The sequence below is a fragment of the Lactuca saligna genome, chromosome 1 (assembly GCF_052625555.1).
Source record: "Lactuca saligna cultivar CGN05327 chromosome 1, ASM5262555v1, whole genome shotgun sequence".
NCBI lineage: Eukaryota > Viridiplantae > Streptophyta > Magnoliopsida > Asterales > Asteraceae > Lactuca > Lactuca saligna.
In genome coordinates this window covers 20,610,095-20,625,059 of record NC_136417.1, presented here as the reverse complement: position 1 = coordinate 20,625,059, position 14,965 = coordinate 20,610,095, and the positions used below count along the sequence as shown (strand labels likewise).

At 35.5% G+C, this 14,965-nt stretch overlaps 4 protein-coding genes and 2 non-coding genes across 7 annotated transcripts; 2 read left to right on the top strand and 4 right to left on the bottom strand.

Moving 5' to 3' along the window:
- The first annotated feature begins 362 nt into the window (after positions 1 to 362).
- Positions 363 to 3,120, top strand: LOC145027098 (uncharacterized). The gene is made up of 11 exons (XM_078976886.1): positions 363 to 767; positions 935 to 1,109; positions 1,206 to 1,364; positions 1,438 to 1,531; positions 1,661 to 1,731; positions 1,885 to 1,936; positions 2,067 to 2,115; positions 2,183 to 2,320; positions 2,413 to 2,532; positions 2,617 to 2,766; positions 2,898 to 3,120. Exons 1-11 carry the CDS (start codon positions 457 to 459, stop codon positions 2,902 to 2,904), a joined length of 1,326 nt encoding a protein of 441 aa, XP_078833012.1. The 5' UTR covers positions 363 to 456; the 3' UTR covers positions 2,905 to 3,120.
- Positions 3,121 to 3,595: 475 nt separating this feature from the next.
- Positions 3,596 to 6,481, bottom strand: LOC145027056 (immune-associated nucleotide-binding protein 9-like). Of its 2 annotated transcripts, none has more exons than XM_078976884.1 (8): positions 6,417 to 6,481; positions 5,565 to 5,807; positions 5,155 to 5,429; positions 4,883 to 5,047; positions 4,714 to 4,785; positions 4,441 to 4,569; positions 4,154 to 4,282; positions 3,596 to 4,006 (listed from the first exon to the last, which is right to left on the bottom strand). In XM_078976884.1, the coding sequence occupies exons 2-8, from the start codon at positions 5,782 to 5,784 to the stop codon at positions 3,695 to 3,697; spliced, it is 1,302 nt and encodes a 433-aa protein (XP_078833010.1). In that variant the 5' UTR covers positions 5,785 to 5,807; positions 6,417 to 6,481; the 3' UTR covers positions 3,596 to 3,694. The 2 variants fall into 2 exon arrangements, with proteins under 2 accessions (XP_078833010.1, XP_078833008.1); XM_078976882.1 differs by having other exon boundaries at positions 6,327 to 6,423.
- Positions 6,482 to 7,066: 585 nt separating this feature from the next.
- Positions 7,067 to 9,703, top strand: LOC145027082 (electron transporter, putative (DUF179)). Its single transcript, XM_078976885.1, has 3 exons — positions 7,067 to 7,612; positions 8,670 to 8,806; positions 8,887 to 9,703. The coding sequence occupies exons 1-3, from the start codon at positions 7,372 to 7,374 to the stop codon at positions 9,562 to 9,564; spliced, it is 1,056 nt and encodes a 351-aa protein (XP_078833011.1). The 5' UTR covers positions 7,067 to 7,371; the 3' UTR covers positions 9,565 to 9,703.
- Positions 9,704 to 10,052: 349 nt separating this feature from the next.
- Positions 10,053 to 12,413, bottom strand: LOC145027040 (putative serine/threonine-protein kinase At1g09600). The gene is made up of 5 exons (XM_078976881.1): positions 12,047 to 12,413; positions 11,675 to 11,962; positions 10,927 to 11,576; positions 10,535 to 10,853; positions 10,053 to 10,451 (listed from the first exon to the last, which is right to left on the bottom strand). Exons 1-5 carry the CDS (start codon positions 12,377 to 12,379, stop codon positions 10,305 to 10,307), a joined length of 1,737 nt encoding a protein of 578 aa, XP_078833007.1. The 5' UTR covers positions 12,380 to 12,413; the 3' UTR covers positions 10,053 to 10,304.
- Positions 12,414 to 14,603: 2,190 nt separating this feature from the next.
- On the bottom strand, positions 14,604 to 14,676 carry TRNAK-UUU (transfer RNA lysine (anticodon UUU)). Its single transcript has one exon. It is a non-coding gene; the product is annotated as a tRNA-Lys (tRNA).
- A 133-nt stretch (positions 14,677 to 14,809) lies between these two features.
- TRNAK-UUU (transfer RNA lysine (anticodon UUU)) lies at positions 14,810 to 14,882 on the bottom strand. Its single transcript has one exon. It is a non-coding gene; the product is annotated as a tRNA-Lys (tRNA).
- Between the last annotated feature and the right edge of the window lie 83 nt (positions 14,883 to 14,965).

Sequence of the window (14,965 nt, the reverse complement as noted above, 5' to 3'; positions counted from 1 at the left end):
AAGTACTCGAAACCCAGAAAATCTAATTAAGAAAGGGAAGAAGAAGATGGATCAGGATTTTTCTTGACTTTTTCTTTAAGAGAGAGAGAGAGAGAGAGAGAGAGAACGGTGGGGGTAAGGGATAATTCTTTATTTTTCTTTTTATTTTTGAAGTAAAATAATATTAGGATAATTATAAAAAATGTAAAATAAAAAATAAAAGGGTATAATCGTCTTTTCAAGTTTTTTTGGACCAAAATCACAAAATTTTTTTGATTTTGAACCTCCCATACAAGGTTGAGAACTTTTTGAACACCCTCCAAAGTTTTTCGTAAACCATAAGCACTAATATTTTGCAGTTTTGTCAAAGAATAGAAGTTAAAAAATGTGTTTTTGCCTCGACTTTGGTTGCTAAACCCAAAACCTTCCGCCAAAATTCCAAAGTTTTGCAGGCGGCGGCCACAGACTAAAAAATCGATGCCACAGGCGGAACGGCGAGAACGCATCCTCGACGGCATACTGCAAGAGAGCATACGAGAGACTCATAAGATGAAGTTTGCGGTGAAGGCGTGGAGCAAAAGCGGGCGGGCAAGGGTGGGCCTTCTCCAATTAAGCACTACCAGCAGTAGCTTTGCGCAAGGAGGACCACCGGCGAAAGAGATAGAGATAGAGACACCAGCTCTTCTCCTCACAACTCGCAAAGGCTTACCTGCTTTCATATCCCCTGACCACCTTTCATCCCTTCCAAATCCCGATTCTCGTCTCCTTCAGTTTAGCCCCATGCACTTGTAAGTAATCCATAACTTTTCATTCCCCAAAAATAGGTTTTAAAATCTGTTGGATCTGGATATGCTTCATGGATTGTGAAATTGTAAAATCGAAGGGTTAAATAATCAATTTGGTAGGAATATATTGTTCTCTTTGACCACCCCTCTACATTTGTTCTATCTTGCAGTATGGAGGGTCCTAATTCGAAGACAATATCAGCTATTGGAGGAGTGCATCAGCTTCTTGGTTTGCATGAATATGGATTTGTTGCTGTTCCAAGGGATTCCATTCTATCTCTTCCAGAATGTAATAGCAGTAATAAGAATGGAGCATCATTTGAGACTCCATGTGGGCGTTTCCTGGCAATTCCCTAACACCTCCCTTGAATTCATATCATCTATACCCGTTCTTCTTCTATTCCTTTACCATCATACTCATAATGCTTTGTATCTTTTCAGGTGAAACCTGTGGAGTACATGAAGATGATCTCTTCAATGAAACCAGACTTGTGGGTCAGTTTAGCTGATGAAGTACATGCTTCAGTTACAACAAAGAGGAATAAAGCTTCTGTTGACCGAACTATCAAATGGCTTGATGATTGCATTTCTCTAAAATCAGTAATCCATCTTACTTTTCATATGAACACCATTATTCCTTACAAAATTTCTTGTAATAATTTGTGAAATGTAGACAGATGGAGCTCTTTTTGGATCCATTGTTGGAGGATGCAGTATCGAAGAACGCCAACGCTGTGCTCAAGAGGTAGCTAAGAGAAACGTATCCGGTATGCTGTGTTCTTAAGTGATTTATAGAGAAAGCACACTGAATCCTCAAGCTATTGAATAAAAACTATAAATTCCATTTTGTAAAAGAAAATTCTAATCAAAGTAATCACTTTTATGTGGCATTCCAGGTTTCTATATTGGCGGTTTTGGGCTTGGAGATAGTGTTGATGAACGGGCTACACTCTTGCATGCTGTTACGGTACTATTACTATAATCTATCTGTTATCAGAAACACTTACATTTAAAGAATTCCATTTAATTATATGGAAAATGTATTAATTAACACTCTGCATTTTTAATACTAGTTTTATGTAATTATGGGAAGAAATATTGATGTAATGGTTATTTTCAGGACTTGTTACCAAAAGAAAAGCCTCGCCATGTTTGTGGCCTTGGACTTCCAGGTATTATTTTTACCACATTTGTCTACATATCTTATAATTTTTTTTTTATTATTATTCATGAAGTATGAAAGTAATATAGCTGACATTTTGTTCTTTTATTAACCAAAGAATCTTTCTTCCATGAATGCAGAGGAGGTATTGCAGGGTATTGCTGCAGGCATTGACCTCTTTGACTCCACGTAAGTAGGTTTCAATAACTGCTTTGACCTTTTTGTTGACTGTAAGCTGATACAAGTGTTTGAAAAGGTATATTTACCATCTTACCCTTGGGGGCTTTGCGCTTGTCTTCCCACTTGATGGAAAGTGTAAACATGTGTCTGACCCCGGGATAAGTGCTATGGCTAGTGATGGCACAAAGATAAATCTAAAAGCAACCATTTATAGGTATAGTATTACTTGACATGGATCATTTATAAGTAATTAGTTATTATTATATGATAGAAAAACATTAATAATAACTTATTATTTTGGTGCAGGAAAGATGCATCACGGATTGTTGATGGGTGCATTTGCTACACATGCCAGAACCATACCAAAGCATACATCAATCATTTGCTTAATGTCCATGAGATGTTGGCTCATATTCTTCTTGAAATGTAAAAAAACATATCCTTTCAATTTATTACTTTTGTCATTCCCAATATATTTTTTGAACTTTTTTGTTGTTGTTGTTCTTGCAGACATAATACACATCACTATTTGTCCTTCTTTGGAGTTATTAGAGAAGCAATTACAGAAGGGAGATTTGAAGAATTAAGGGAAAGTTTCATTGAGAAGAGGCGTGATCATCTTTTGGCAGCTTGTGAATTGGAAACCCCAGTAAGGTTAAGGTAGGTTTGGTTATGATCAACTAACTCTTACCCTGTTATTTTCTAGTTTATGACCTTATTTTAAAGTAAAAGTATGATTAGAAGCTTCTTTTTACCAAGTTAAAATTGGATCTGTTTGTGGTAATTTTCAGGGCCTAGTGATCTTTGGAAAATGGAAATGTTTGTTTTGTAGCTGACAGGGGAATCATGAGATCAAGATTATTGTTAATGGATGGACCGAAATATAGAAATTTTGGATGAGTTTGTTAGTTGACTTAAAAGATAAAATTTTGGATTAAACACACACATAGTTTAGTAATTAATTGTTATATTCAACTAAAATACAACATTTTTACTAAATGCCTTCAACAAATACTTCATAAGTGTCAACATGAATTAGTATATGGGTCGAAATGATATGTTGAGCCTTGAGGTGAGCAACATGATCCTCAACCAACAGTTGCATTCTTTTTACATGCTGTGGGTAGAGTACAATCAACTTAATTTAATCTTTATAATTGTGTTTTTAAGGAGTTAAGATATTATCAACGAGTTATTATTCTTATTCAGTGAAGAAGCTATGTTTGAAACACCTGGTTTACAAATTGCTCATGATATTTAGCTTATGCTTGATGTTGAGCGCATGTAGTCTAAATGGAAAGGACTATGTCACATATATGAAACAATGATGTCATTAACACCAAGCCTCTTACTATAAATAGAAGGCTTCATTCAGTAGATGTTGTATACCAAGCTTCAAGAGAAACAATGATGTCATACAAGGCTTTATTTATTTATTATTTTTTTAATGAAAAGTGTTATCAAGATAAAAGGGTAAAATAACCCAAGATACAAGTACGATTACTGAAAAAGCATAAACACCACACAATAACAAACACAGAAGCTTGTGTAAAAAACAATAAAGTCTGAACTCCCAAACATCAATCATCTAATCGAACAGAGTAAAGCCCATGTCATCATCGGACTCCTCTGCCTTTTTCTCTTTCACCGGAGGACCACCACCAGAAGAGTAATTAGTTGCAACAGGAATGGACAAAGCATTCATGTAACCATTGATGAGCATGTGAGGAGCAGCTGCAATGGTTGGATAATGGATGGCTGAAGCTAGAGATGTGACCATGGAGACACCCTTAGCAAACTTCTCACTCAAGTCTTCTTCAGTCAAATCAAGAACTTCTGTCAACATTTTTTCATATAGCTGTTCAAGCTTCAAAGTTGTCTCCTTGAACTTTGATTCAACCTATCAACCAATAACATCACATGGCTAATCTTATTTAATAAGTATCTCATACTTAAATTGTGTAACATTGATAATGTCACAAGGTCTTGTAATGATGTCAAGTGTAAATCTGAAATAACGACTAATGAACAATATAATAAGTTTGACCTTCTGTATCTCCTCATCAGATTTCTTTTGAGCAATTTTAGCATTCTCTTCAGACTTCAGCCGAGCAATCCGTTCTTCAGTCAATAGTTGTTCAAGCTTCAAAGTTTTCTCCTTGATTTCTGAGTCAACCTGTCAACCAATAACATATCATTTTCATTTTTAAGAGTAGGTATGGAATACTTGAACTAATTAACCACAAACATATCATAACATCCTACCCTCTTTACCATAAACATTTTGGGTTCGTCTGTTTATCATAAGATAATAATGAACAATAACAAGCTCACCTTCTGTAACATTTTTTCTAAGTTCTTTTGAGCAGCTGTAGTATTCTCTACAGCCTTCAACCGAGCAGTCTGCTCTTCTGCCAATACTTGTTCAAGCCTCATAGTTGTCTCCTTCAGCTTTGACTCAACCTGTCAACCACCAACAAAGTAGGCATGACTATTTTGAATTCTACCACAAACATTTCAAAACATGCTATGATATTTAGCATACGTCATTTGATACATATGTAAATCTAACAAAATTTTAAATAATGCACTGTGTTAGAAGAATACCATTTCATATATTCGCTTAAATTGCTCATCGAACATTGATATCTGCTGCTCATCACGTTCCTGGGTACATTTCTGTAAAACAAATATTGTTGGTGTGACGACTGCAACGTGGTGTCATAATTACAGGTCAAGTGTAGATTTGCAATAAATTAATAATAATAAGTTTCACCTTCAGTTCAGTAAACATCTCATTGGTATATGGCTTTCCTCCATTTTTTTTTGAAACCGTATTTACAAGAGAAAGAAGCTTCTGCACTTGATTTGATTTCGTAGTTGGATCTTTTGTCTTGTTGTCAAAGAGAACACACCGATTCTCACACAAGTTAAGGGTTTCCTGAAATAATAAACAATTGTTGATTAAGCAAATACAAACATAGGAATTTATATTAATATATACACAAACAATGCTATAAAATTTGTTGGGCTATGTGACTACATTACCTGTAATGCTTTGGGAGAGTCACGTAAAAACTCTTCTAAGCTCTCATCATCATCTTCAAGTTCATCCCCACCAGTGAAAACTATTATCATGTAATCGTAAAATTTTCTTCCAAACAAAGCGAGCAATCTACTTATAGCTGCTTTTTCATCTTCTACAAAGCGACATCGAACTGAGATGACAACTAGAAAGGCATCAATACCATCCCTAGCCATATTGACGCACTTGGCAATCTCCTTCCCAACAAAATCAATATCAAGAGAAGAGTCGAACAATCCTGCCAGAGTGTCAGTGTTAACACTCTATAAACAAACAATATAACACTAAAAAAATATATCAAAGTAGTCGTAAATTAATACTAGACTTGTCATAATTAAGTAGTATACTTTTGTGGCTTAGTCAATGTATATACCAGGAGTATCAATCACATTAAGAGTTTGGCCATCTTCCAATGCAATTGTTTTTGATTCACAAGTAGGTGTTACAGCAGATGAACTGCGCTTTGATGTGAACATCTGCATTCCAAGGATGCTATTCCCAGTAGCACTTTTCCCATTTCCAGTCTTTCCAACCAAAACAAGAGTGTGAGGCCATATAAACTCACAGTCTTCTTCAAACGGATAACCCCCCATTATACAAATTGAAAAATGAAAATCTATCATAAACAAATTCAAAATCAGTTTAAGTGGCATGATTGTGATGAGAAAAGTGTATATCAATGCCACTATAAGATAAATTGTCTTTTACACTTATATCAGACGCACACCACAACAAATTAGTACCAATTGTTCCATAAGAGAGAAATTATCAAATACATAACTTAATTTACATTTGCCTATAATAGCATGACTCCCGATCATATACTGCATTAAGCTTAATAAATATGTACATGAAAACTTGAATCGAGAAAGTGTTATGTGTAATGTGTAATGTGTACTCTTCCTCAATCCCTTTCTCTACTGAAATAGAATACAGGCGCATGTCTATATAACTGTTAAAAATTACAATTATTTGTCATATAGTAACAATGTGAACAAGGTTGATGTACAAGCCTAGAGCAACAATAGTCAATAATATTGTGATTTGATTGCAAATATGATCATTAAAGCGCTGAACATTTTGAAGGCAATTCAAAGCGCTATAATTAATCATGCAAAAAGTACAAAGCAAATACCTGAAAGCGAAAGATTTCTAGGGTTTGCTGTTAATGGAGAATAAAAAATTTAATAAACACAAAACATGGTTGAAGAGAGAAAGGAAGTACCGGTTTTATCATTAATTAAGGATACATACGTCTCACAAGATATGTTGTTAAGAGATCAGTTAGGCTTATTGTTATTTGTAATTATCCTTTCATAATTTTCTTTTATATCCTAATTAGGCTACGTGGCATGGTCTCACTCCACCATCCAAAATGTCGACCACCTCAACACCACATTGGCACCACTTATTCTAAGAAATACCCACCACAGTCGATCTAAATACAAATATTAACATACAAAAATTTCATTAGTTAACAATTACTTAAATAAAAAACATATTAATAATAAAAAGAGACATGACATTCATTTAAAAAAAATAAATGACATTTGATAAATGAAGGAGGCGGGACATCTAATTTTCTTAAATGAAATTGCCCACATCTTTTGATTATAATGCCACATAGTTTTTTATTGAAGAAAACCATGACCTGGAAAACCTATGAAATTCAGTTAGAATGGTTTTTTAGGAAGAAAAAAAAAAAAAATCAAAGTGCAAAGGAATAAACCAGAAAAGTATTATTTAGATGGTTAAAACAAAAAAAAAATGTCGAAACGATAGTGTGGTTAATGATTTTTTAATATTTTGCAATAGATAATGGATGGATTAAAATGGAAGTAGCCAACCCAGTCGTTTTAGACTCCTTACCATAAAAAAACGGTTTATATCTTGGCATATTCTCTCTCTCTCTCTCTCCCCCTCTCTCTCTCACACACACATACACACAGACACGTTCCTCTCCCTTTCCCTTTCATCTTCGTTACTCTCTATCTCGCACATCCGCATTAATTACCACTGAATTCCTTACTCGGTCCTCCTTTATCATCCTTTACGATGACCTCATCTGACATTACCATGATTTCTGCGAAATCAAACTAAAAAACTCTCCAATTCAACTTATAAAAATCCCAATCTTACCGATCGTAATTATCAAGGAAAAGCTAGAGAAGAGGATCTTGATGGATCTGTGCGCCGTGCAGATCAAAACTGCAGCTCGATGCCCTTATATATCGAAGAGCAATCACTTGTGCGATAAACCTATTTCGTCATGGAAATCAAGAAAGATGGCTTCTTTCGATGTTGGAAAGGTCTGCGAGATCAGGGTACCAAGAGGAACTGTTTCTTCCCATCAATCCTTCGTCGTGCGAGCTATGGGAAAGAAGAATTCGCAGAATAACTCTGATTCATCATCTTCTGCAGGTGCGTTTATATATTTTTCTTCAATAATTTAGGGTTTTCTAATTTGTTGATGTGTTCTCTTTCATCTTCTTCTGAATACCGCTTGTATTGTAAAATATGTTTTTTGGGATTACCCATTTTTTTATAAAATATTTAGCTGTTTTCTAATTAAATTGGTTTCTGATGATTAAAACTACATGAAAGATTGTGCATTTATAACATAACCAGTAATGACCTAGCTTATGGTAACAAATTTGAACATGTTTGAGTTCTTATTGTTTTACAGTTTTTGTTGATTTTCACTAATATTGATGCATTTCCCTTTTATCCGAAGGTTGTTTTGAATTGCTAATAACCTTAACAAGGATAAAGTTGTCTGACAGATTATCTGTACTACGAGTCATTTTCAATCACAATGTGAAATACGTTAAACACAGACAATTATAAGATTAAAATAATCAATGTTTTGGATGTGGCTGAATGTCACCTAATTTTTTACTTGATGAATATACTTCTTGGATGAATCTATCCATAGTGGAATCGTTTAAGTTGCAGACTGTAACTGAAATTAGATCTGCATAAGTCCATTTATGTGGACACATAAAAACAAAGTAATATGCTGCAAGTTTAGACTTTTAAAACAATCATAACCTAAAAGGCATTATCTGAAAATCTCAACTCTAAACAAGTTTTGACAGATGATCCAAATTGATAATTCAAATAATAAAACAAACAGATTGTCGAAAGTTCATGAATGTGAACAAAAAGTTGGACTTCTATATATCTTCCTCTTTCACTAGTAAGCAAACAAATTCCTTACCATTCCCTATGTTTTTATAAATTTCATCTGCATCCTCTCCCTTCCACCTTTTTTTTTCTTCCTTTTAATCTGTCTTCTTTGTTTATATATATTATGTATACGAAGTTACAAACACACATGCATCTATGAACCTATAGACATACACACACATGTATAATATACCTTCTACTCACATACATACACATAATACCTAAATATATAACTACATTCACATATGTATTCATTTGTAAGTGTTATATTATATATACATAAATCCAGGCAATGGGGATCATTCTATTCCAGAAGGAGAGGGCCTGAAAGGAAACAATCCCACTGAGCCTGAAAGCAATCCAAAATCCCATTATAAAGCCACAGACTGGAGAGAATTTAGAGCAGTCCTCTACCTCAATCAGCAGGTAACATTTCCAAATCACACTCCATTTTCCTTACCTAAAATATCAACACAAAACACTAGAATTGACTTTTTACTATGCAGTCAATGCTTAACAAACAAGATGAAGGGGTAGTTCATGAGTCTAAAAGTCTAGGGTCAAAATGGGCCCACCCCCTATCTGCCCCGGAAACCGGTTGTGTCCTTGTGGCAACAGAAAAGCTCGATGGGGTTCAAACATTTGAAAGATCCGTTGTCTTCCTACTTGGATCCGGGACCCGCCACCCACAAGAAGGCCCGTTTGGCGTGATCATAAACCGCCCGCTCCACAAAAAGATCAAAAACATGAAACCCACAAATCTCCATTTAGCAACAACATTTTCCGACTGTTTGTTGCATTTCGGTGGGCCCCTTGAAGCCAGCATATTCCTGTTGAGATCCGGGCCCAAAAAAACCGTTCTTGATTTCGAAGAAGTTATTCCGAATTTATCCTTTGGTTCTCGAAACAGTTTGGATGAAGCTTCGGGTTTGGTGAAATCCGGGGTGCTAAAACCGCAGGATTTTAGATTTTTTGTTGGGTATGCGGGGTGGCAAATTGATCAGTTGAAGGAAGAGATTGATGCGGGTTTATGGCATGTGGCGGCATGTAGTTCCAATTTGGTATTTGGTGGGACCCAGAGTTCTTCTTCGTCTTCTTCTTCTGATGGGTTGTGGGAGGAGATTTTGCAGCTGATGGGAGGAAGTTACTCAGAGCTTAGCCGGAAGCCAAAGCAGGATTTTTAAATTGGGATGTATTGTGAGTTGAAATAAAATGAAAGGAACTATTTTATGTGTAGTCTCGAATTGTACAGAATGGGTCAATGTAGAAAACTTTTCCTTTAAACTTTTATATCAACCTTTTTATGCTACTTGTAACTTATAATCATGTTTTGTGCATTTAACTTGTAATATTATACTTCGGTAAATAGGGTGTAAACCCATGCCATGTTGGCATTTTAAGGTTTCTAGGTTGCATGTTGTGTTGTCTGAATTGGTAGAAAAATGTAAGTTGGTTACTATTATGGATACAAAGGTATGTTGCTTGTCTTGGTTAAAAATGACAAAATAAATTGCTATGTAGCGCTACTTAACTTGTTTAACCCCCACCTTGTTGGGTAGGACAAAGATTTGGAACTTAAACACATCAATCATGTTCATAACAAGTAGTTCTTACTTCTTAACGTAGCAATGTTGCTATAACACCAGGAATCATTATTATGTAAACCAGAAAGCGACTGAATCTCTATTTCAAACATTTCAACTTGTGTTTTTTTACAACGGTATGCTTTACTTATTTATTGTTTTAAGCCTGAATAATTCCTTCCAGCCACACAACAACAACATACATCACCACCGATTCCACCATGAAACCCGCAGCTTCACCCCTTTGTATCTTCGTTCTATTTTGCCATATGTTTCACAACAGCCGCACTCCTTCACGTTCAAACATATCATCATTTGATTCCCATGAAAGTAAAATTTTATCATGCCATTCTACTTTTGTTCTTATCTGCTCGTGCTCTTCGAACTGCAGCTTGAACATGTCTTTCGTGTTCTTTCAGCATGTCCTCCGTCCTTCCACCTGGCATCAACGGTCCAGAATATTCTCTGTTTACCCTCTTTCCTTGCCCCTGAAAACAACTCATAATCTGATCAAATGCTCTTCACATAAAATACTCTGCAAAAACAAGTAAACATGGTAAAGAAAAATTACAGGGTTATCAAGCTTCATGGGATCTGCTGCTTGATGGGTGTTAGACATCGGTCGCTTCATAGCAGGATCAATCCGTAAAGGCCCCATCCTTAAACTTGTACAAGCATCGTCATTTATATTCTTAGAATATCCCACAACTGCACTTTGATGGATCTCCGAGTTGGAATACGAGAATCCTTTCTTCACGTTTCGATTCTCCCCTTGAGCATTGAAGTTTCTCGCATTCATCGCCACTTGTGCTTTAGATTGTGCTTTCCATTCGACAACACCAACCCTAACGGATTCAGGCACATGTCCTTTCATCGCTTCAGCTTTCCGCCTGAAAATCCAAAATTAGGTTCGTAGACAACAGAAATCGGACAAATCCATGTCGTTTTAAGTCAGATATTTACCTTCTAGCTTCCTCTGCTCGATACCTAGCATCAAATTCTTTGCTCGGAGGGTATTCTGGTAATTCCGATGGATCACAAGGAATAGGGCTCGTCGTGAAGAACTCACTAGCGAGTGCGGAAGTTGCAGTACCACGTTTTTCTGGATCGATTGCAAGGAGGGTATCCAAAAGAGCCAAAGCAGAAGGAGGCATATGCTGTTGAAATATCTCAGAAACTCGACGATCGTAAGGATGTTTAGGTTTAAAACTAGTCGCATGAGGTAATCTTGATTTCATCCAATATTCATCTGAAGGTGAACCACAAAGCTTGAAGATCTTATGTATTTGTTCAACCTCTGTTCTTCCTGGCATGATAGGCCTTCCTGTATAGAGCTCTGCAAGGATGCAACCTGCACTCCACATATCAATGGCGACACCATATGATGTCGAGCCGAACAAAAGTTCAGGAGCTCTATACCATAAAGTCACAACACGGCTAGTCAACGGTTCTTTTTGACCAGGCTCAAATCTTGCAGCCAAACCAAAATCTCCAATCTTGAGAATTCCATTGTTGTCAAGTAAAATATTTGAACCCTTTAAATCTCGATGCAAAACACCACGATTATGGCAGTGCTCCATTCCACGAAGAAGTTGTTGCATATAACATTTAATCTATACACGTAAATACAAAGATTTTCATTATAGAAGATGAAAGATTTTGATTATAGAATATGAAGAAATCAAGAAAAGGAAGTAAAAAAGAAACCAACCTGTGGCTCTGTGAACTTTTTGACTCTTGCAGATGTTAAAAGCCCAGCAAGATCATGCTCCATATAATCAAAAACAAGATACAAACTCCCTGAAAACTTTGAAGTAACCAAAGCTTGAAGCTTCATGACATTCGGGTGGTCTAACCTACGCAGGATACTAATCTCCCTGGCCATAAAACGGACACTTTCTGGATCCATATTAACAAAACGTACTTTCTTTATAGCAACGATTCTATCATTTTGCAAATCACGTGCTTTGTAAACACTACTATATGTGCCTTGACCAATCTGTATTCAAAAGATTATCATATTTTGTTATTAAGTTTGTTTAGCATGAAGCATGAAATGTGAGTATATAAAATGAGTACTAACTTTGTTTAGCATCTCATATGAGTCAGCACTGCGTGGGGTCCATCCGTGTACGGCTTCTGGAGCAACTGAGGTTAGCCATGAGGGCCATTGGGCTGATTTTTGTGCACCTTGGGTGCCACCTACTATGCTTTTAATCTGTTGCATTCTTTTTGAACCAAGTACCCTTTCAGATAGTGATTGTTTATGGCAATCTTTTGTCTCATTTTTACCATGTTGTGAAACACCCTGTCTCTTTGAAGGTGCAGCCACCTGTACACCAGAATATTTGCTTTCCTCTTCTTCACAATCATTTCTATCCCTTCCGCAGCTTGATTTTGAGCATATCCCACCCATTTTGCTCCTTTTTTTTTTTTTTTTTTTTTTTTTTTTTTTAAAATAGATACAAGGGTTTATCTCGATTGAGAATCAATTTTCAATAACCCAAGTGTGGAAAACTACCAGGATTAGACCTTTGTGTTTTCTTACAGCTTTCATGAAGCTCTTTTGGGGAAAACAAAATGCAAGAAGCTTTTTGAGCTTCCCACTTTCCCAGAATTTACAATTCCAGGCTTTTTATTTTTACCCCAAAGAAAACGTGGGTTTTCTTTTCTATATGTTTTTTAACAAAAAATCTCAAGAAACTGAAAGATTATACCGAAATTTTCAAGTTTTTTGGTGTAATAATTAACAACATACCATTTTGAATGATTCAGATCAGTGCTACCAGGGATGAAAACAGATTGATTGATTACAATCAACAAAAAAAAAAAAAAAAGAAGAAATTAATAAGGGAAGGGAAGATATGTTCAGAACACAAACCAGAAATCTTGCATCAGATCCACACAAATTAAATCATATAAATATGTATATGAATAATTTGTATGTGAAATCTGATGATTGGATTTCTGGTCGTTTCTGTGAGATAACCCAGAAGGTGATTTGGGGGTTCCAAAAGCTTTTCCCTTGCTGGATTTTGCTTCGTATCTGAATTTTATAACAGATTTGACGAAAGCATTTTTCTGAAAGGCCAAAAATGGAAAACTTATAAACAAATACAACAGCATTATAGGATACCCATCCATTATGATATACAGAAATTAAGAGCATACATGTTAGTTAAATAAAACTGGATGATAGTTTAATTACTTACAGAAAAACATGGAAAACTAGGTTCCGAAATTAAGGCCATTGTAAAACAGCTGAATTGAAACCCTTGAAATCAGCTCAACCAAAGATTTTCTTTTGCAGATAGATTGTATTTGTGAGGAACGGTTTTTATGGCGGGAACAAATACTTCTAGTTTAAATACCTGTTAGATTTACAGAGTTAGTCCTTTAATTCTAAACTTTTCTTATTTTAGTCCTTGTATTCTCAAAAATATTCCTCCTGCTTAGAGGCTTTTTTTTTTCAAATGTTAATAATATTACATGTTTAGCTAATAAACTGCTTATTATCATTGGAAAACATAGTTTTGTTGGTCATTATTACCTAACAAATTTATTAAACAATCATTTTACTCTATTAATTATACCTGAACTTCAAATGTTTATTAGGTTGACTAATTAACTAAGGTTAATATAAATATTCTAGAATATTTCATTTATTATTGTCAAGAAAAAATTCTTTTAAAAATATGACATGTCTTTAGGAAGTTAGTGACAAAATAGATGAAGATTTTTATAAAGTAGTATTTTACATAGAGAATGAAGTCGGAATTTTTATTAAAAAAGTTGGTGTCTTTCTAAAATTATCAAATGTGTCGTAAGATGCTTTTAGATTTTATAACATGACAATAATCTGTCTTGGGGACGGTGCCGGTGGCGTCATCCAACATACCACTCCGTCACGACACCAGCCTGAGAAGGCAACACGTGTTCCTCGCATGCATGGCCACCACCACCTTAGTGCCAGTAGCAACAGCAACAGGCAGCTCATTTCTCTTCTGGATTCGTCGTCACTCGCCGCTTTAATTTTTCATAATCATTGAAATCGTTTATTATCTATCCAACCATACAGTCGATCTTCTCTATTTCTCTCTCACTCAACAAAGCATATCTTAATTTGTAAGTGTTTGTTTTGGTGTTGGTGACATATGGTGATGATGGATACGATCAATTCTGTGCTTAATTGGGTTGTACCACCTGCAAGCCTAGTGATGCTGGCCTTCTCATGGCCGGCACTTACTTTCATCAACACCTGTGAATGGCTTTACTATTCTTTTCTTTATCATGAAGATATGTATAACAAAGTTGTCATCGTCACCGGAGCTTCTTCGGGAATCGGCGAGGTATGCTCTCAGTTCTTACCTACCTATGCGTTTAACAATTAACTGCTGTTTTCTTCAAAATCTAGTTTAAGATTCAACATGTGTATGTAGTCATATTATATTATTGCAATTTCAAATGAATGAAGACATTTGGAGCCGAAATAAATTTATATGAACTCAATTTCAATCTTGGAAGTGATTTATGGAGATTGCTTGCTACCTCCCTTTTCAATTAGTGGTTATGACGTCGTGTAAATAAATAGACCACATAGGCAACAAAAAAAAATTAAAAAAAAAAAAAATTAAACAATACGCCATCCGTGGGACTCGAACCCACGACCACGTGGTTAAAAGCCACGCGCTCTACCAACTGAGCTAGAACGGCCTGTTTGCTTTGCTTTAAATTAATTAAATAATAAATAACAATTTTAAATTAATTCAGTCTTACATCATATGCCATAAGCACTACACTCACAAAACTAAATATCAAAAAAAAGACCGAAAAAACAGTGTTCATACGCCATCCGTGGGACTCGAACCCACGACCACGTGGTTAAAAGCCACGCGCTCTACCAACTGAGCTAGAACGGCTTCTTGATTGAATAACCAATTATAATTACTTAAACCAAAATAGAACTCAAGCAGTGGTCAGAGGGAAAAAACAAACTCTAGTC